The following is a 22,099-nucleotide window of genomic DNA, read 5'->3' on the forward strand; positions in this document are numbered from 1 at the left end:
TGAGTGGATCTCCTTAGAAACGGGTATATCCCAGTCAGGTGCACTGCTCTGGGGATACACAGAGGGTGAAGACAAAGGGGCCGGGCTGCTTTTTAGTTGCAGGAGATGGGTCACAAGTGTGGGTTTGGTGTGTCTGGATCATTGGTTAGGCCTGCTAACCCAACAATCTGCATTTTCTCGGCTAACAAGATGTTTTCATGCGAATGCATGTATATCTGTGTAATGAGGTCGTGTCCTCTTAAAGGCTCTTTCTAGCTCAGACATCTATGATTGCGCCAGGCCTAACTAGCCTCTGAGGGGTGCTTTACACATGCTGTTTCTTTAATGAGTGAGCCTCCGGATAACCCAAAGAAACAATGAATTCGTTAGCAATATGTCAGATGCTTTCCAGTCATTTATTTTTCGCTAGTTCTAATATTTATGCTTCTTGGGGAAAAGGTGAGAATTTGGGGAGGGAGGATAAGGCACCAAATACCTTGGTTTCCAGAAGCGAGCCAAATTTTCTTCCCTGAAGAGGCTTAAGGAAGTAATCCAACTCCGGTTCTGAGACAATCCAATCCGCAGTTTTCGCCTGGCTTTGGCTCCTCGCCGGGCTCACTCCCCGCGCAGGAGAGACATTGGCCAGCCCTACGCGAGGCCGGCGAGAGTCCACCGTCTCCCAGGAGGGCGGGACCGAAGCTCAGGAGCTGGGAGCAGAGGGCAAGAAGTCTGGGGTTCGCGCGTGCAGGGGTGGGCGCCGCGGGACTACAACTCCCGGCATGCCCTGCGGCTTGCGCCGAATGCGGTTGGCTGGGAACTCCAGCCTCGCTGCCTTCGCTGGCCAATGGGACGCAGGAGAGAGACCTGACCCGGATTCTCAGGGACCAATGGCCGTACAGGGGAGGCGGGGGCTTCCTTCCCACTCACCTTGCGCTCGGAAAAAACCACATTTAAAAGGTCGTGCGGGGCCAAGTTCCGGCGGGCAGAGAGACCAGAGGCAGAGGGCGCGGCGGCGTCCCCGAGAGCGGCGCCGGGAGGGCCCGGGTCCCCGCGAGGCGCGCGCCGGACGTCGCCGGGGGCGGGGTCAGGGGCGGGGCCTGGCCTCGTTGTGGAGCGGCTCCTAATCCATCATGGCGGCCGCGGGGGTCGGTGTCGGTCCCTGAGCGGCGCTGGAGCCGGAGCCGGTTCCCGGGTCCTGCGGCTGAGGAGCCCCTCCACTGTCCACGGCCCCCACCTGCGGGGGGAGGCTGGGTCTCGCGGCGGAGCTCCGGGGATGTGACTGCCTGGCGGCGGCGGCTGTAACAACGTCCGGAGCCGGGGGAGAGGTTGTCTCGGGCAGAGACCCCTGGGCTCGGGGCAGCCGAGGCGGCCGGGCCTCCTCCCCTCTCCGCCCGCCTCCCGCCTTCCCGGGCCGCGAGGGTCCTTCGTCCCGTGCAGCCCTGCCCCGGCTCTGGGACACTGGGGGTGGTCTCTGTGTCCCCCAGACCTGGGACACCCCGTTTCCTGAGGCGTGGAGGAGCGACGCCCCCGAGTAAGCCGCCCGTGCCCCGCCCCGGCAGCCTCCCCCGTACCCCCCGGTCCGCCCCTCGCTCCCTCTCCCGGCCTCCAGTTTGGCCGCGGAGCCCCCCCATTCATATTGCCTCCCTGCTGTCAAGTGGCCTCCCCTTTCCCCCAGGTTGCTCCCGAGAGCCTCCAATGCCCTGACTTCTTCCAATGTCACCGACGGTCCCCTTAGTCTCAGCCCAAACAAAAACTTTAATGCAAAGGAAAAGTCTGGACTGGTTTCACAGGCCTTTTAAAAAGCGGACTGAAAAGTTGCTGGCAGTGCATTCCTTCTCGTCAGAGCCGAGGGCAAGCTCTCGCTGAAGTCTGGGTGACCCGTGTCCTTTTCCGGAGCGCACGGTAGAGAAGCCGGAGCGGCAGCTAGTTGGGCAGGAAATTTGTCGGAAGATGAAGAAACTAAGGGGGTGGGTGACTTCCACAGGAAAAGTTCCGGAGAAGCATCCAGAGACGATCGACATTTCCTTTATGTTGTGGGAACCGAAACGACTGTAGTGTTACTGACCCTTTGACAGCATCCCTGTGAATGTTTGTTTTTCTTCTTGAAAAGACAGAAACCTACTCAGCCAGTAAAAGACACTTAAACTCAAGAAGCTTTTGGGTAGCACTGCAATTACATTACTTCAAACTGATAAACTGCAGAAGTAATCGGAACTCCTGTTTACACATGTCAACCTAAAAACTGCTTCCTTTTTTTACGGAAGATGTCTTTTTGTGATTGACCTCAATTACTGACTTGTGGAGATTCGGTGAATGTGAAATCCCAAATAGATACTGTTTCTTTTTAAGCCCACTGACCATTCTGGAAGATCTTGAACCCTTTTCTGGAAAGGGGTGCCTATTATTACTTTATGGGGCAGCAGCCTGGAAAAGTTCTTGGGGACCAGAGAAGGCCAAGTTTGCCTGCCCTGCACTTTATCAAAGGAGCAGGGAAGAAGGAATCATCGAGGCATGGGGGTCCACACTGCAATGTTTTTGTGGAACATGGTGAGTGCTGTTCAAGCTTTCTGGTCCTGTTTTTCCTCATGTATCAGCTTAGGGATGCCTAAGGGACTTTTGAACAACAGCGTTTGTGTCCAGCTGTACTTAAAACTTGTGTTACTATAGTTTTCTCTTCGTTTGTGGTGGAACTTTCTTTGTATAAGAAGAAGTTACTTGGGGACTCTGGATGGCTTTATTCAAAATCTCTTTGAGTTGTTTATTTCTTGCCTAATTCCCCTTCTAACTCACTGTTGACCTTAGATAAGCCATTTTACTCTTCCAGTTTCCTGAGGAGATTGGACTTAAGTGGTTTCTCAGGATCAGAGTCCATGATCCTGCTCTAAACCTTAGGCTTGGGCTATACCCGAGGTACATGGATCCTTTACTGCTTTATCCACAGGGAGCTTTTATCGTATCCTCAAGAGTGCTTGTGTTGCCCAAAAGGTTAAGAACCACAGATCCTAGTTGACACTAATATCCTCGACCTTTTCAGTCATAAGTAGGACCTGAAAATACGCACTTTGGAGCTACGTGGGAAAAACTGAGTGGGGAAGCGGTGTCCCTTGTGAACTGAGGATACCCCCCTCTTCTGGTTATTTTACCTTACACAGGAGTAATCGTTTCCCCAGGGATGGACGGAGCTTTTATCCTCCTCTCTCCCTATTTTGGATGACATTTGGGGCAAGAAAGGTTGTCTTTGACATTTTTATGAATATAGTTGGCATTTGATTGCAGACAGTATGTGTTATACCATATACTTCCCATAATTCTATGTGTAGTTTTAAAGCTAAGGGTCAGCTTAGACAGATGTTCCTATCAGGGGCCAGCCGTGAGCCAGTTAATCAGGGGCCTGTTTGTACTGTTGTAGCCTCACATTTTTCAAACTGTGTACTTTATATTGAAATATCGGTCCCACCCACTCTATAAGCAAATGTGAGATGAGTGCAGGTGGCATATACTTTGAAATTCGATCTCAAATGCCTTTTAACAATGGGTGACCACAATAAACAAAGGTCTCTGTTGCATGAACTTGCACTTGACTGTGGAGGTTTTACTTTCTTATAGAAAAATACCTCATCTAAATGATTTGAGTACTCGAATTGTATTTTTCCTTGAAATATTAGTTACATTTTAGCCCTGGTTTTAGACAGGCAAAAATGGAAATTTGTTACATTATGGTGCTTTCCCAATTCAGGATTTATAAAGTGATTTATTTATGTTTTTAACTAGTGATGATCATGCAGCCTTAGATAATGAAAATTGGTACATATTTTTTGGAGAGCTTTGGCCAAAGTTATCAGAATTTAAAATGCATATACCAATAACCCGGTAATCTCACATCCGGGAAGTTCTTCTCGTACAGAACAGTATAGTCCCTTAGGTGTCCCTGATAACCTTTCAGAGAGTTGAGGTTAAAACTGTTTTCATATGAATGCAATTCTTAGATGTTATTTGCACTCTTTGCACGGATGGTGAATGGTGCGGAGGTCATGCAGGCTCCTGAGCACGAATCGAGGCGGGAGCACTACACCTCACTCTACTAGTAGCCAGTGTGTTCTTTGTGCTCGTGATAAATACATTGTGCCATGCACTCATAAATAAATAAAGACATACAATAAAAATTCGTTTTTCACTTAAAGAATGTCCTTGATGAAGCAGGAAAGATTAATTTTATGAACCGTTGGCCCTTGCGTATACTTTTTTTTAGTACGCTGTAGGTTGAAATGAGAAGTACACGTAAAGCACTTCTGCTGTGCACTGAGGGGTATCGGTTATCTCCAAGAGAAGCAGATGGGCAGTTGTTTGAGTTGCAAGCTGTACTAGCTGCTTTTTTCATGGAACTACCATTTTTCAACTACCACTGACAAACAATGGTTATTCAGGCTAAAAAGAGTATAAAGGAGTCTTTCAAGGAAAACCACTGGTAGTATATGTTGCCAGTGATAAAATTTTAGCTTTCCAGTGAAAATTAGGATTTTGGAAAACTTGTATCTGCTATTGTGATGTAGAGATTGGTGGTGATATTTTACAAATGTGATGTTTTGATATAATGAAATGTATTATTCAGAAAATCTACATAATTCAGTGATTTTCTAAGTGATCAGTAGTACGTAGTATTATAAAATCACACACAGGTAAAAGATCCATCCAAGGTGCAAGATGGACCAATGGATTTTAATGTAACAATACAAAAGTTCCCTGATACAGTTTTAGATTCTACATCACAACTAACCTTTAAGAAACTACCACTTACGGTGTTTTGGTGCAGCTTCAAAGAAGAAAATCTACTTATCTAAAAAGGCTACTTTTTTGGTGGAAGAGTTATTTTCTAGTAATAAAAAATGTTTTTAAATTAATAATTAAAGGGGCGCCTGGGTGGCTCAGTCGGTTGGGCGACTGCCTTCGGCTCAGGTCATGATCCTGGAGTCCCGGGATCGAGTCCCGCATCGGGCTCCCTGCTCGGCGGGGAGTCTGCTTCTCCCGCTCCTGCTCCCCCCTCTTGTGCTCTGTCTCTAAAATAAATAAATAAAATCTTTAAAAAGAAAAAAAAATTATTAAAAAAAATTAATAATTAAAAATTTTTCAGTTTAAATTTCTAATATGGAAACGTTGGTGAAATAGCCTATATAAATAAGAGCTCGTTGGGGGTCTTTAGTAATTCTCAAGAGTGTGAAGAGGTCCTGAGATAAAAAAGTTTGAGAACTGCTGCTATAGGGGGTCTGTCACAGGCACACAGGCTGTTTATTGCAGGTGTGTACTCTAAAGTACTAACCCTGAAAGGCATCCGTGTAGGGGCTGAGTGGAAAAAAGCAAATTGGAAATGAGTCAGCATGGCATGGGAATTGGGATTTCGGCACGATGGGAGAAAACTTGTACTTTTTACTTTGCACTTGTGATTTCTTTCTCTGACAAATTTGTGTTATTTTATAATGTAAAAAATACAGAGATGTAAAAACCAAACTGATGGCAGCCCAGCCAAATAGTCACTTCCTTGCAGCAGCTTTTTATTTATTTTATTTTATTTTTTTAAGATTTTATTTATTTATTTGACAGAGAGAGAGAGACAGCGAGAGAGGGAACACAAGCAGGGGGAGTGGGAGAGGGAGAAGCAGGCTTCCCGCGGAGCAGGGAGCCCGATGCGGGGCTCGATCCCAGGACCCTGGGACATGACCTGAGCCGGAGGCAGACGCTAAACGACTGAGCCACCCAGGCACCCCGCAGCAGCTTTTTATGAAAGAATTTGCCTAAGTCATGTTTTACTGAAGGCAAGTCAATTTCTTGGACCTCCGGTGTTCTTTTTCTAGGGGAACACAGTCTTACTTTGTGTTACAAATTGTTGATCTTTTATAGGGTGATCTAAGAGTTGGTTAATATCCATATAGGTTGGATTAAAAAATTTGCAGTTATACGGTGTTGGATCAGGCACGAATCTGGAAGCCAAGAATACTGGTAGATGAGGGTGTCAGTGATGAATCTGGAAGGAGAGGGCAGATGTCAGTTTCTTTTGCCAGGATCATTCAGGGTCAGAAGGGCTAGTCATGTGTACAGGGAGAAAAAAAAAAGAAGCCATATTATTTCATGCGTCGTATGTTCCAAATTTCAGTGGCTTGACTAAAGAAAGTTCACTTTCAGGAGAGTTGGTAAAAGAGGCATAAAAGCATTCACTAGTAAACCTCTTTTCCTTAGCGATTCCTTCTTTCTTCAACAAATACTTATTGAGCACACACTATGTATCAGGTAATGTTTTAGTCATCTGTGAAACATTAGCAAACAAAAAACATCCCTGCCCTCTTGGAATTTACAAATTCATTCTAGTGGGAAGAGACAGACCATAAATAAGCTAGGTAAGTGAAATATAAAGTATGTTAGATGGTAGCAGGTGCTGGGGAGAAAAATAACACAGGAAAGGGGCTAGGGAATGTTGAGAGGTGTGATTTTAGTTAGGGAGGCCCCCCCCTAAGAAAGTGGCATTGGGAGGGAGGTGAGGGAACAACCCTTGGAAATAATGGGGTAAAAGCATTTCAGGCAGAGAGAATCAGGGTGCAAAAGGCCCCAGGCAGAGCTTGTTTAGCGTGTTCTAGGAGAAGCCCAGAGTAGCTGGAGCAGAGAGCAAAAGGAGAGTTGGTAGGAGATAAAGTGGGGGTGAGGAGAGAATGACTGGAGGAGAATGTCGCCTTGTTGACCATTTGAAGATTTTGACTTTGACTCATGTGGTTTGGGAAGGAGTAACAGGCCCTGACTTATGTTTTATTTATTTATTTTTTAAATTTATTTATTTGACAGAGAGAGACACAGCAAGAGAGGGAACACAAGCAGGGGGAGTGGGAGAGGGAGAAGCAGGCTTCCCGCGGAGCAGGGAGCCCGATGCGGGGCTCGATCCCACGACCCCGGGATCACGACCTGAGCCGAACGAAGGCAGACGCCCAACGACTGAGCCACCCAGGCGCCCTGACTTATGTTTTATTAAAATGTCTCTCGCTGCTGTATTCTGAAGGAGAGCAAAGAGGAAGCAGGGGTTCCACTGAGGGGTTGGCTGTACTCATCTGAATGAGAATGGTCATGGCTTGGACCGGGATGGCGGTGGTGGTGAAGGGTTCAAATTCTGTGAATACCGGCAGGCACAGCTGTCTAGATTCGCTGTTGGATTAGATATGAGGTGGGGTGAGTAGGATGTGAGAGAAGTCAAGGATGACTCCAAGGTTTTTGGAAAAATGGAGATGTCTTTTACTGAAATGTAGACTAGAAGAGTGGGGTTTTGGGGAGGTGGGTTGCAGGGGATGAACGTCAGGAGCTGCTTTTTGGGCATGCTACATTCGAGTTACCTAGTAGTAGGCATCCAGGTGGCTGTGTCATTCGAGTGCATTCGAGTCTACCAGCGTGAATTCAGGGAGGCAGTCCACGCTGGAGAGGGAGCCTGGGAGTCATCAGGTTATAGGTGGTATGTATGTATGTATGTATGTGTGTATTTATTTAAGATTTTATTTATTTATTTGACAGGAAAAGACATAGCGAGAGAGCGAACATTTATTTATTTATTTATTTATTTATTTAAGATTTTATTTATTTATTTGACAGGAAAAGACATAGCGAGAGAGGGAACACAAGCAGGGGGAGTGGGAGAGGGAGAAGCAGGCTTCCCGCGGAGCAGGGAGCCCGATGCGGGGCTCGATCCCAGGACCCTGGGATCATGACCTGAGCCGAAGGCAGTTGCTTAACGACTGAGCCACCCAGGCGCCCCATAGGTGGTATTTAAAGCTATGAGAAGGATGACAAGCCCAAGGGAGAAATCTCCAAGTAAGAACCTTTCAAATATGTAAGGTGACATTTAGTGGTTTATGAAATTAAGACTTTACATTTTTATGTAGGATTAATTTGTATCTTTTTCGGGGGGGTGGTGACATTCACATTCACATTTTGATTTTAACTCATTTTTAAGTTTTAAATCCTGTTTCTCTGAGGATTTTTTTTTTCTAAATCAAAAAGTTGCAGATTTAACAAAAAAATGCACACAACTTTTCCTGTTCTTCTTGGTAGTGAGTGTTTTAAATATAAAATAACTGTTTCAATTTAAAAAGTTTTGTAGGCACATCAGGCTGGCTCAGTTGGTAGAGCATGTGACTCTTGGGGTTGTGAGTTCGAGCCCCACGTTGGGGGTAGAGTTTACTTAAGAAAATAAATAACATTAAATAAAATAAAAAATAAGTTTTCTTATGCATAAAAAGTTGAAGTTTTTTTAAAAAATAAATTATTTCTGGATTTTCTAATTTTAAGGTAGTACATCTCTGTCCTTCAGGATATTATTTAATTTGGTTATGTCACATGTTTTATTTATGAGCTTACCTGAAAACTGACTTTAAGAAATGGTTTATTCTCAGTTTAAAACTATGTTATAGTTCTCAGGGGCACCTGGGTGGCTCAGTCGTTAAGCATCTGCCTTCGGCTCAGGTCATGATCCCAGGGTCCTGGGATCGAGCCCCGCATCGGGCTCCCTGCTCTGCGGGAAGCCTGCTTCCCCCTCTCCCACTCCCCCTGCTTGTGTTCCCTCTCTCACTGTGTCTCTCTCTGTCAAATAAATAAATAAAATCTTTAAAAAAATTTGCAAATGCGTTTAACTGCTGACCCAGTGATCTCTTTAAAAATAATAATAATAAAAAAAATTAAAAATAAGGAACGCCTGAGTGGCTCAGTCGTTAAGCGTCGGCTTTCAGCTAAGGTCATGATCCCAGGGTCCTGGGATCGAGCCCTGCATCGGGCTCCCTGCTCCGCAGGAAGCCTGCTTCTCCCTCTCCCTCTCCCCCTGCTTGTGTTTCCTCTCTCACTGTGTCTCTCTCTGTCAAATAAGTAAAATCTTAAAAACAAACAAACAAACAAACAAACAAACAAACTATGTTACAGTTCTCAAATAAAACTTTATTGAAGGTAGGGGTGCCTGGGTGGTGCACTTAGTTAAGACTCTGACTCTTAGTTTCAGCTCAGGTCGTGATCTCAGGGTTGTGAGCTCCAGCCCCGTGTTGGGCTCTGTGCCCAGCGTGGAGTCTGCTTGAGGTTCTCTCTCTCCCTCTCCCTCTGCCCCTCCTGCTCGTACACACTCTCTCTCTCAAATAAGTAATAAAATAAATCTTTAAAAAAAAACTTTATTGAAGGTAATAGAACAGGAATTTGATAGATCAACACTAATTCCCATTACTGTTAAATTGTACTGGGTATCCATATACCTCAGAAGGTGGGAGACAGTGCAACTATGGAGTCTTAAGGTACTGAAGTTAAATCAGTCAGATTCTTAAAAAGAGGTTGTTTGGAAAGATTATATTTATGTACTTACTGTTAGGGATTAAGTTCTGAACTGTGAAAATGCGGAATTGTGTATATGTAATATTTTCTTTAACACACCCGTTATTTCCTGTAGGTGAATACATTTTATATGGCCCTCTTTTCATGAAACTTTATATAGAAGAAAACAGGAATTTCAGTTGTGGGATAAAGGAGGATGATCAAAAATGATTTAACCAAAAGAATTTTTTCCTTAATGAAGCATTCTATCAAAGAAAATAATAAAAATTGGAGAAAACATGCAATCATTTTCTCTTGGTTAAGGATTTCACTCGTGCTTCAGATCTCCATGTGATATACACTGTGTGTTGTGACGCGTGTTACAAATAATGCATTTTTTGCATGGGGGAATAGAGATGAGTTAACATGCTTGAGCTGAGAATTATACCCATAGGAGTATATCAAGCACATTATCTGGGTCCAGGGGGAAAAGGTTAAAATTGCTACTTAGAAGATGAGCTGTGGTAAAAGAAAGCACTCCCTGAAGACCTCCTTTGACGCATATCCCGCCATTCCCTACCTCCTCTCCTCTTTGGTGGCTGTACCCTGACGTTGCTCTTCTATGTGTTTACAACCTGCCTGCCTTTCAGAACTCTGCTTGGGTCCCACCTCTTTCTTGAACAGAAATTCTGATGTGCTTTTTTATTTTATTACTATTATTTTTTAAAGTGAACTCTGTGCCCGACATGGGGCTTGAATTTACGACCCTGAGATCAAGAATCACATGCTCAGGACACCTGGGTGGCTCAGTCGGTGACGTGTCTGTCTTCGGCTAAGGTCATGATCCCAGGGTCCTGGGATTGAGTCCCTCATCGGGCTCCTTCCTCAGAGGGGAACCTGCTTCTCCCTCTGCCTGCTCCCCTGCTTGTGCTGGCTTTCTCTCTCTCTCTCTTTCTGACAAACAAATAAATAAAAATAAAAATAAAATCTTTAAAAAACAAAAAAAAGAATCACATGCTCTACTGATTGAGCCAGCCAGGTGCCCCTGATGTGTTGTTCTTGAAGTGTTTAATTCCCAAATATTTGGGGAGTCTAAATATCTTGCTGATTTCTAACTTAATTCCACTGTGGTCAGAGAAGATCTTCTATAAATTTCAGTCTTTTGACGGTTACTTGAGACTAATTTTCTGGCCCCACATATGACCCATCTTACTGAATGTTCCATTTGTACTTGAATATATATTCTGCAGTTGTAATTTTCTGTAAATGTGAATTAGATGAAGTTGGTTGATAGTTGTTTAAAATCTTCCACATCCTTACTTTTCTTTTTTTTTTTTTTTAAGATTTTTATTTATTTATTTGACAGAGAGACAGCGAGAAAGGGAACACAAGCAGGGGGAGTGGGAGAGGGAGAAGCAGGCTTCCCACGGAGCAGGGAGCCCAATGCAGGACTTGATCCCAGGACCCTGGGATCATGACCTGAGCTGAAGGCGATGCCAAACGACTGAGCCACCCACGCGCCCTTCCTTACTTATTTTTTGTCTGCCTATTTTATCTGTACTTTTGCTGAGTGTCTTGGGGTCTCTTTTTTCACCGAGAGACGGGTATTAAAAATCCGCAGCTAGGATGATAGATTCTACCCCCTACCCCTTTAATTCTATCAGTTTTTTTAGCCTTAAAAGCAGTTATTAGGAAACAAGAAAGACTGGAGGGAAAAACCTAAGCATTTAACTCAAGAAGCTAGGAAGACAAAGTAGTCCACAGTACACAGACGTAAGAGTAGTAACAATGACAACAGAAATTAAGAAATGGAAATGTCAGTAAAACCAAAAGCTGACGTGGGAAAGCATCTGTAAAATAGGCAGCCTTCTAGCACGATTGGTGAAGAAAAGGACAAGGCAGGAGCGTGTGGTACTTAGGACGGGATTGTAACTGCAAATGTGGTCAGTTTGTTTCATGTATTTGGAAGCTCGGGTGGGTCAGCAACACACCACGGTTTTTTTCTTTCTGTTGTTCAGTTTGGGTACTTTCTGTTGATCTCTCTTCAAGTTCACTAACCCCTCCGCAGTTGTCAGTCTCTTTACGATTCTCATTTCAGATGTGCTATTTTCAATTTTAAAATTTCCATGTGGTTCTTTTTGATAGTTTGCATTTTCTACTGAGATTCACCATCTTCTCACTCATCAGGCCCATCTTTGCCTCCAATTTCTTTCTTTCTTTTCGGAAGATTTTATTTATTTGAGAGAGAGAGACAGAGGTAGCAAGAGAGAGCATGAGCAGGGAGGCGAGGGAGAAGCAGGTTCCCCACCGAGCAGGGAGCCTGACAAAGGGGCTCGATCCCAGGACCCTGGGATCATGACCTGAGCCGAAGGCAGACGCTTAACTGACTGAGCCATCCAGGCGCCCCTGCTTCCAAATTCTTAAAGGTATAATAAAGAACTTATCTGCTAATTTAAATATCTGGGTGATCTTGGGGTCTGTTTTTATGGATTGCTTTTTCCTCTACATTGCGAATCAACATTTTCATGCTTCTTTGTGTGTTTACTAATTTTTTATTGTGTGTCAGATATGTGGATGTCATACCATAGGGATTCTGGATCGTGTTGTCTTACTTTAGAGAGGCTTTCATTTCTTTCTTTCTTTTAATATTTTATTTATTTATTTGTCAGAGAGAGAGAGAGCGCACAAGCAGGGGGAGTGGCAGGCAGAGGGAAAGCAGGCTCCCGCTGAGCAAGAAGCCCAGTGTGGGACTTGATCCTAGGACCCTGGGATCATGACCTGAGCCAAAGGCAGACACCCAACCGATGGAGCCACCAAGGTGTCCCATTTCTTTTCCTTTCTTTCTTTCTTTCTCTTTTGTTTTTGTTTTTGTTTTGTTTTGTTTTGTTTTGAGAGGGTTTCATTTCTGACAGGCAGTTCCTGGCCTGTTCTTTTGACCCTGTCAGGCTTGGTTTTATGCTTTGTTAGAGTGAGTCTGTTTTGGATTTATCCTTAGTCTGCAGGCATGGCCCTTACTCTAGAGGGCGTTCTTTAGACTTAATGCTTGGCTTTTCTGGAATGTCAGCTAAAGAACAGAGGTGCTCAGCGGGTCTTCTCCACGCTGGATTGGCTGACGCTTGAATGTCGGGCACCGTGAGAGCTTCACCCTACAATCACTGCTGTTTGTTAGGCCTTCCAGAATCTTACCTTACCTGGTCCCTGCCCAGCCCTCTGCCAGGGACCCACAGGGCACCTCCCTCCTCTTCTGCCCCCCATGCAACCCCTCCTCTCAGATATTCTCCCCTGCACATTCTAGCTGCCTCCGCAGCCTCCAGCCTTGAATCCCCGTCTCAGTCTGCTTCCTCAGTTCCAGGAGACTGCTCCAACTTTGGTTTGGGCTCCAACTCCCTGCACCGCGGCTGGGAAGGTGCCCCAAGGCAGGAAGTCGGAGGTGACAGGCAGCTCACCTTGTGTTTTTCTCTTCTCAAGGATCACAGTCCTGCTGAGCCTGTTGTTTATCACCTGGAAACAGCTGTCTCGAATATTTCGCTTAGGGCAAAGGCTGTCTGATAGGAGAGTTCCAGTGGTTTTACATTCTTTACAGACTTGGATATTGTCAGTGTTTTAAATGCTAGCTTTTCGTGTGCTTGTGCAGTGGTATGTCATTGTGGTTTGATTCACTGGCTTCTTTGATGACTCACTGAAATTAAGCACCTTTCCATCATGCTTATTGGCCATTTGGATGTCATAAATATGCATTGTGTGTGTGTGTGTGACCTGTCAGCTCACCTCTTTTGTCCCATTTTTCTAGTTATGTTTCTTATTGATTTGTAGGAGTTATTTGTATATTCTCAGTGCATTTCTTTTGTTGGATATATACACTGCTAATATTTTCTCACACTCTGTGGCTTGCCTTTTTACTTTCTCTTTTTTTTTCTTTTTTAAAGATTTTATTCATTTGACAGAGAGAGCACAGGCAGGGAGAGCAGCAGGCTCTCCGCTGAGCAGGGGGCCCAACTCGAGGCTTGATCCCAGGACCCTGGGATCATGACCCGAGCGGAAGGCAGACGCTTAACTGACTGAGCCACCCAGGCACCGCTTGCCTTTTCACTTTTTTTTTTTAAAGATTTTATTTATTTGACAGAGAGAGGCACAGCGAGAGAGGGAACACAGCAGGGGAGAGTGGGAGGGGGAGAAGCAGGCTTCCTGCTGAGCAGGGAGCCCGACGCGGGGCTCGATCCCAGGACCCTGGGATCATGACCTGAGCCAAAGGCAGACGCTTAATGGCTGAGCCACCCAGGTGCCCCTTCACTTTTTTTTTTAATTTTGAAAGTATTTTTTTTTTTAACGATTTTATTTATTTATTTGCCAAAGAGAGAGAGAGAGAGCACAAGCAGGGGGAAGTGGCAGGCAGAGGGAGAAGCAGGCTCCTTGCCGAGCAAGGAGCCCAGTGTGGGACTTGATCCCAGAACCCTGGGATCATGACCCAAGCCGAAGGCAGAAGCTTAACTGACTGAGCCACCCAAGCATCCCCCTTTTCACTCTTAATGGTGACTTTGAGGAACCAAAGTTTTTAATTTTAATGTAGTTCAATTAACAATTTTTTTTCTTTAAGGTTGGTGCTTTTTTATGTCCAATATAAGAAATCTTTGTCTACACCAAGGTCATGAGGAAGTTCTTTTTTTTTTTTTAATTTTTAATTTTAATTCCAGTGTTGTTAACATACAGTGTTATATTAGTTTCAGGTTTCATGAGGAAATTTTATTTTATTATGTTTCATACACAGATCTACAGTTTCACTTGGATTTGACTTTTCTGTGCAGGGATGATGGTTTACTTTTATTTTTTCCATATTGACCTAGTTCTTTAATTGAAGAGCACATTTGCTGCTTCATAAATCAGGTATCGATATATGTGTGGGTCTGTTTGGGAACTCCTTACTCTGTTCGTTTGTTCTGTTTGTCCTTACACCAGGGTCATACTATCTTAAATACTGTCGCTTTAAAGTAAGTCTTAATATGTCGTGGAGTAAGACCTCCAGTTTTGTTCTTCAAGATTGTCTTGGCTTTTCTTTCTCCTTTGTATTTACAAATACATTTTAGAATCAGTTTTATCAATTTTCTACTGAAACAAAATATCCCTGGGGATTTTCTACTAGGATTACACTAAATCTATAGATTACTTTGATTGTAGGAATAAATAATGGAATATAAAGAATTCTTACTGATGGGGTGCCTGGGTGGCTCAGTCCTTAGGCATCTGCCTTTGGCTCAGGTCATGATCCCAGGGTCCTGGGATTGAGCCTTGCATTGGGCTCCCTGCTCGGCGGGAGGCCTGCTTCTCCCTCTCCCACTTCCACTGCTTGTGTTCCCTCTCTCGCTATGTCTCTCTCAAATAAATAAATAAAATCTTAAAAAAAAAAGAATTCTTACTTATGAAAGGAAACCACTTCAGGAGACTTTTTTTTTTTTCTTGTTAATCATAAAGGCTGAATGATTCCTGTAAATTGTTGAAAATTTCAAAATATCTGCTTATTCCAGATTCACCTTTCTTGTATGTGTTTTTTGTTTTTGTTTTTTTAATTCTACTTTTCTTTGACAGCACTTGGTTCCTTGCTGGTAGAGACCATGTTTGTAATCTCCATGGGTCCAGCATTATATTTTTTACAGACTAGATGCTCAGTAAGTATGGAATTGAATATCATTATCTCAGTGCCCACTCTGTATTATGCACTGTCAATCTCAGGTAGTACAGTCGACTACCCTGGAACAAGGGGACAAGATAGCCAGCCAACAGAATGTTCTTTAGGTCCAGTTTACAGTCCTAAGGACCACCATTGGCCATCTGCTTGGGAAGATGGTTGCCGCCTTTGAACCAACAGTGTGGGGGTGGGTCCAGCAAATGGGCCAGGGCCAGGGGGCGCTTGTTCAACTTGATCATGGTTGTTACACGGTGAGGAGACCCCCAGCCTGCCGTGCCTTTCATCTCAGTTCTTACCTTTTTATGTCAAGGGCCACTTGTGGCCACTAACTGAATCTGGAGATACAGTGCATGAGTATAGCACTGAATTTATAGTAATAGCTACACTACTAATTGGAACCTTTACTTAATGGATTTTATTTTTGGCACTTGCACTTTTATGAAAGAAAGGCAGCCAGTCTGGTTCCAAGAATTTAGTCCAAATGAACAGCTCCAGCATTTGCCCTGGTGATGCATGGATTCAACATAAACTTCTGTACTTTGTACTTCTGCAGTATCATACAGTAATTCCTGGTTTTATTGGTGATCCTGTAGCAGCCCGAATTGCAAAGAGTATCTGTCTCTTGTGGATGTGAAAGATTTAAGTATTTATAAAGCGCTTGTTTTTCGATTCACGGTACAGGTAGCATAGACGTTATTCCTGTTTTTCAGTAGAGAAAGCTGTGGTTCGGGATGGCAACAAAGTGTTTTTAGGATTATATTGCTGATTTGTTATAGAGCTGGGGTTGAAATCAAGTACTTTTTTTTTTTAAGATTTTTGGATTTTTTTTAAAAGATTTTATTTATTTATGGGTGCCTGTGTGGCTCAGTCGGTTAAGCGTCTTTCAGCTCAGATTGTGATCCCGGGGTCTTGGGATCCAGCCCCACATCGGGCTCCCTGCTCAGTGGGGAGTCTACTTTCTCCCTCTCCCTCTGCCTCTCCTCCTGCTCATGCCCTCTCTCTCAAATAAAAAATAAATAAAATCTTTAAAAAAGATTTTATTTATTTATTTTAAAATTTTAAATATTTATTTAAGAGAGAGAGAATGCACTCGTGAGTGGGCAGAAGGAGAGAAAGAGAATCCTCAAGCATACTCCCGCTCAGCAGGGAGCCCAACTCAGGGCTTGATCTCAAGATCCTGTGATCATGACCTGAGCCATAACCAAGAGCCAGCCATTCAACCAACCGAACCACGCAGGCACCCTGAAATCAAGTACTTCTTGATAGCTTGAGTATTTTTTCTACCAAAAACATTACTTTTTGAAGATGAACTAATCCTTTTGAAAACGTTCACAACACTGAAATGAGGGGGATTTAGAGTTAGAATTTATTTCAGTAAAACTTTTATTTTTTCACCATTCTGTGGGATATGCTTTTGATACTGATTCTCATAATAAATGCACACAGATACCCAGTCTAAGAGCCATGTCCTTGCACCTGGGATGCCCTTCAATCTCAGGGCTGGAAAGGACCTGGAGGCTAGCTACTTCCCTATGCTTAGGTGCACGTCCCTACACTACATGAGTGGCTGCTCTGTTCTGTGTGAGTGCTAGTCGTGGGGGCTGCCTGGCACCCACAGAAGGCATGGCAGGAGGATGGCGGGAATACCAGTCACCCCATAGGAGTGCAAGTTTTGGCCGAGACATGTGAGTTATACAGAAGAGTGCAAGACCTCGCCTGTCCTCAGATGCTTGAAATCAAGTACAGAGGAAAATGAGCAAAGTAAGAAAAATGTAGTGAAAAGGAAATTGGATGAGGGCCTAGGAGAAGAGGCAGAGTGGGTTGGTTGGCATTGATGAGTGCCGCAGCTACTTGCCCGTGCATAGCACAGTGCCGTGGGAGCCTAGACCGTCTCTGGCAGGAGGCTCCATGCCCTTCACAGACCAGTTGTCAAGAGAGGGGAACACAGCCATTTGCCCTATGGTCTTTCTCCTTTGTTGTGGTGTGGGGCTCATTCCGAGGTGTACCGAGGAGATGTGTCATGTATGTTTTCTGGTTGTCCCTGGTTTTGGCTAAACTCACAGGATGGTCATTTGTGAAGAGTACTGGTACTTTTTACCGCTTAACTTATAAGCTCCGGCTGCAGTGGTTGCCATTGTAGGGTGTATGCTCAGCAGTGAGGCAGATGGGGTGCACACATGGCTTTTCAGTTATTCACCCAGCACAGTGCACTATCCTGACATACTTCTGAGAAGCACTGACGAGTACATTTCACACTTTTTCTCCACTGGCTGGAATTTTCAACAAAAACACTGCCATCTCTTCTGAAGTGCATTAGAAAAACTGGAAGCTGTTACGTGATTCACAGATGGTGGATTGCATAAATAACCCATCTTAGATAGATACCGAGTATTGTCATATATTCCTTACTTTTTATGGCTGCCACTTGCCCACTTTCTCTATGCTAAGCATTGTGCAGAGCGCTTGACGTATTATTTTTGAAAGTTACCAGATAATGCCATGGCCCTTATTCTAAAATGCAGTCTAAGTTTGGGATTATGTAGCTTAGAACCCTCTGGTGGTTCCCATTACATAGAGCAACAACCTCCATTTTTGTAAACAATCATGTACCTTTCTTCCTAAAACTTTCCTGAGCAAACGTATCATTCATGTATATATATTTGCCAAAGTTGTGTTTGACATTGTGGAGTTGAATGTTTCTCAACTGTTTGCTTCTTTGGAGACAAAGTGGGCAGGGAGTAAAGGTAGGGAGGTGAGAAGGATATTCTCTCTTTCTCTTTTTTTTTTTTTTAAAGATTTTTTATTTATTTGAGAGAGAGAATGAGAGAGAGAGAGAGAGCATGAGAGGGGGGAGGGGCAGAGGGAGAAGCAGACTCCCCACTGAGCAGGGAGCCCGATGCGGGACTCGATCCCAGGACTCCGGGATCATGACCTGAGCCGAAGGCAGTCGCTTAACCAACTGAGCCACCCAGGCGCCCTCTCTTTCTCTTAATTGTCTCATTTGCAGGTAGTTTTATGCAGGTCTGCTGAATGGAGCGCCCAGCTGTTTTGATTTATAGTTTTCTGTAGAAGGAAAAAACCTCACATAAACAATAGCAAAGCCCTTGAGACCTCCTTGTTTCTCCCTTCCTCCTTTCTGCCCACATTGTCTGGCTTTTGATAGGAGATGACGGTGCCTGGAACGAGGGTAGAATGACTTTCACATTTAGGGTTCTTATTCTAAAGCCTTTCCCCCATATTTCAGCCCAAATTGTTTTGATAACCCATCTCAGTTCTTGTTCTTTGAAATGCACGTGGAAAAATGTTGATCAATGTGGAAGCTTATCATTTTTTATCTCATGAAATTCTGCAGTTGTCTGGTTATCAAATTTCTGCTTGTTTGGTTGTGGCTAAAATCCTGTGTTTAAAAGAGTAGAATTTGTTACTACTCCCAGCAAATGAAGATCAGGTAAATAAATAAAGTGGGCTGGAAAAGTAAGCCTTGGCAGTGTGGCATGTAAATTAAGCCAAACCTTCCCAGAAATGAGAATACAGACTGTGAGATATATAGGAGTTTTGTTGTACTTTGACAATTTCCTGCTTCTGTGTCTGTCTCTTAGTCAAATAGGGAGACAGGTTTTATCTGAATGCAGGCCCCAGCTTACCACTTACTAGCAGTGCGACTGTAGATACCAGCATGTGCTTCGTAGATATTGAACACATCCTCTCTGTGTTGCGAGGTTCTGGGTCTACAGCAAGTCTTTTTAACCGGAGTCTCTGGTTTTTGATTTGCAAAGTAGGAATCATAGTTCTTACTTGATTTACTACTGATGAGAGAATGAAATGGGATAATAAATTAAAAATGTCTAACAGTGCCTGGCACTTGGGTTAGGCCCTAACAAATAATAATTATTGCTGCTATTATTGTTTATAATTCTAAAATAATATATCTTTCAGTAATAAGGAGCAGGCCCAAAAGGACTAAACCAGAAGAAGATTAAGAAATAAATTCTAGTGGTAATAACATTGTGATGAGCAGTTTGCCTGTGACAAGGTTGTACCATGTTGGTAATTAAGGGTTATCTATGAAACCGTGGCTTATATCTGACCATATGACCATACTGGAATGCAATGCTTCAAGAAAATTCTAGAGGGGCACCTGGGTGGCTCAGTCGTTAAGTGGCCAACTCTGGATTTCGGCTCAGGTCAGATCTTGGGGTGGTGAGATCAAGCTCCATGTCAGGCTCCGTCCGCGCTCATCAGGGAGATTGCTTGAGATTCTCTCCCTCTCCCTTTGCCCCTCCCCGTTTGTATGCTCTGTCTCTAAAATAAATAAATAAAGATTTATTTGACAGAGAGAACACAAGCAGGGAGAGCCGCAGAAAACTTACACTCCCTTATGCTCTTGTGTGCACTGCCCGCCCATGCCCACCCCAGGGCAAGCTCTGACCTGCTCTTCTCACTGTATTTTGTCTTCCTGAGTATGTCCTATAAATGGAGCCATCCAGTATATAACTTTTTAAGACTGGCTTCTTTCACTGAGCCTAACACCTTTGAGATCCATCCAAGTGTTGTATATAACAATAGCTTGTTCCTTTTCTTTCTTTATTGGAGTTGAAGATTTAATATTCTTATTTAGTTATTTACTTATTATTTAAATTCTAGTTAGTTAACATACAGTGCTGTATTGGTTTCTGGAGTAGAATTCAGTGATTCATCACTTACATATAATGTCCAGTGCTCATCATAACAAGTGCCCTTCTTAATACCCAACACCCATCTAGCCCATCCCCCACCACCTCCTTCTGTCAACCACTAGTTTGTTCTCTATAGTTAAGAATCTCCCATGATTCTTAGCAAATCCTAAGCAACCTCTCCTTAGTGTCACTAGCCAGTGACATGTCCTTGAGTAAGTTGCTTGCCTCCCTAGGACTTATGTTCACCATATGAAAGGAGTGTGCATTTCAATTTCTACACCTAAGTTTCCATTACTCTCAGCACCTCTTTATTAGCATTTTTAAGCAGTTTTTTTAAGTTCACATTTCTCTATACTCAACTATCAGTCATGGTCCTTTTTTAAAAAAGATTTATTTATTTATCATTAGAGAGAGAGAGAGCATGGGGGGAGAGGAGCAGATGAAGAGGGAGAGAATCTCAAGCAGACTCCCATTGAGTGTGGAGCCTGAGGCGATGCTCATTCTCACAACCTTGAGATCCTGACCTGAACTGAAATTCAGAGGCTTAACCGACTAAGCCACCCAGGGGCCCCAGTCTTGGTCCTTTTAAAAATATTCCTTCAGTTTTTGCCATTTTATAATCTGGAACACAAAACTGCCTAGTGAAAACTGCTAATGATATTAAGTTTACTCTGAGTTCTACTGCCAAAATGTTTATAATATCAGGGACTACTTTGGTGTATTTATTTTTTAAAAGCTTTTGTGATTTGATATTTGACATTAAAATTAAATTATATTGTGCATTCCAGAAATAAAAAGAATCTCTCATGATTTGTTTCCCTCTCTCTCTATTTTTCCCCCTTCCATATGTTCTTCCGTTTTGTTTCTTAAATTCCACATATGAGTGATATCATATGGTATTTGTCTTTCTCTGACTAATTTCGCTTAGCATAATACACTCTAGCTCCATCCATGTTGCTGCAAATGGCAAGATTTCATTTTTTGATGGCTGAGTAATATTCCATTGTGTGTGTGTGTGTGTGTGTGTATGTATATATATATATATATATATACCACATCTTCTTTATCCATTCATCAGTCAATGAACATTTGCTCTCTTTCCTTTAGTTTGGCTGTTGTTGATAATGCTTATAAACATTGGGGTGCATGTATCCCTTTGAATCTGTTTTTTTGTATCCTTTGGGTAAATACCTAGTAGTGCAATTGCTGGATTGTAGGGTAGTTCTATTTTTACCTTTTTGAGGAACCTCCATACTGTTTTCCAGAGTGGCTGCACCAGTTTACATTCCCACCAACAGTGCAAGAGGGTTCCCCTTTCTCTGCATCCTCGTCAAGACCTGTTGTTTCCTGTGTTGTTAATTTTAGCCATTCTGACAGGTGTGAGGTGGTATCTCATTGTGCTTTTGATTTGTATTTCCCTGACAATGAGTGATGTTGAGCATCTTTTCTTGTGTCTGTTAGCCGTCTGATGTCTTCTGTGGAAAAGTGTCTATTCATGTCTTCTGCCCATTTTTTAACTGGGTTATTAGATAAATTCTTTGTAGATTTTAGATACTAACCCTTTATCAGTTATGTCATTTAGAAATATCTTCTCCCATTCCATAGGCTGCCTTTTAGTTTTGTTGATTGTTTCCTTCGCTGTGCAGAAACTTTTATCTTGATGAAATCCCAGTAATTCATTTTTGCTTTTGTTTCCCAGATTTTCTTTTTCTTTTGTTTTTAAGATTTTATTTATTTATTTCACAGAGAGAGACCGCGAGAGAGGGAACACAAGCAGGGGGAGTGAGAGAGGGGGAAGCAGGCTTCCCGCTGAGCAGGGAGCCCGATGTGGGGCTCGATCCCAGGACCCTGGGATCATGACCTGAGCCAAAGGCAGACGCTTAATGACTGAGCCACCCAGGTGCCCCTGTTTCCCAGATTTTCATTGCTGAGTAGGAGTCCATTGTATGGATATGGATATACCGTAATTTGTGCATTAATTCATCTGTTGCGGGACTTTGGGTTGTTTACAGTTATTGATGATCATGAATAGAGTTGTTATAAACTTTGCGTACAGTTTTTGTAATGTACTTAGCATATTGGTTTCCTAGGGCTGCTGTAACAAATTACCACACACTGCGGGGCTTAAAACAACAGAGATTTTTCACTGTTCTGGAAGCCAGAAATCTGAAACTGGTATCGCTTGGCCAAAGTCATGGTGTCAGTAGGGTCTCACTAGCTCTAGAGGCCCCAGGGAAGAACCCCTTCCTCCAGCTTCTGGAGGCCACTAGCATTCCTTGGCTCGTGGCCCCCTCCTCACATCCCTCCAGGCCCTCACTTCCATTGTTACTCTCCTCTTCCTGTTCTGCAGTCAGATCTCCCTTGGCCCCCCCTTTTAGAAGGACACTTGTGATTACGTTTATGGCCCATCAGGATAATCCCCCCCATCCCAAGATCCTTAACTTAATCACAT

General features: G+C 43.5%; 2 protein-coding genes and 1 long non-coding RNA gene across 5 annotated transcripts in view; 2 read left to right on the top strand and 1 right to left on the bottom strand.

Annotated features, from left to right (window-relative positions):
* The first annotated feature begins 798 nt into the window (after positions 1–798).
* On the top strand, positions 799–1,951 carry LOC135362701 (uncharacterized). Its single transcript, XM_064579393.1, has one exon. It carries the CDS (start codon positions 1,693–1,695, stop codon positions 1,843–1,845), a length of 153 nt encoding a protein of 50 aa, XP_064435463.1. The 5' UTR covers positions 799–1,692; the 3' UTR covers positions 1,846–1,951.
* The window catches only part of ABL1 (ABL proto-oncogene 1, non-receptor tyrosine kinase), a 135,398-nt gene continuing 115,209 nt past the window's right edge, over positions 1,911–22,099 (top strand). Inside the window, exon 1 of one of the 2 annotated variants that reach the window (XM_045883358.3) lies at positions 1,911–2,526. In XM_045883358.3, coding sequence (XP_045739314.1) covers positions 2,391–2,526 — 136 coding nt within the window. In that variant the 5' untranslated portion in view covers positions 1,911–2,390. The remainder of the gene's footprint in view (positions 2,527–22,099) is intronic. The other variant, XM_045883353.3, reaches the window with a different exon arrangement.
* LOC123850088 (uncharacterized) overlaps positions 5,500–22,099 on the bottom strand; it is an 86,658-nt gene continuing 70,058 nt past the window's right edge. The window contains exon 5 of one of the 2 annotated variants that reach the window (XR_008506784.1): positions 5,500–5,995. This is a non-coding gene — a long non-coding RNA (uncharacterized LOC123850088). Of the gene's footprint in view, positions 6,054–22,099 lie in introns of both variants that reach the window. The other variant, XR_008506785.1, reaches the window with a different exon arrangement.

This window comes from Mirounga angustirostris, unplaced genomic scaffold (genome assembly GCF_029215605.1).
Source record: "Mirounga angustirostris isolate CCGP_5_RB_7025 unplaced genomic scaffold, mMirAng1.0.hap1 SCAF_15, whole genome shotgun sequence".
Taxonomy (NCBI): Eukaryota; Metazoa; Chordata; class Mammalia; order Carnivora; family Phocidae; genus Mirounga; species Mirounga angustirostris.

Excerpts from the sequence above, each read along its gene's own strand:
- LOC135362701 (XM_064579393.1), top strand. The coding sequence starts at position 1,693 with ATGTCACCGACGGTCCCCTTAGTCTCAGCCCAAACAAAAACTTTAATG.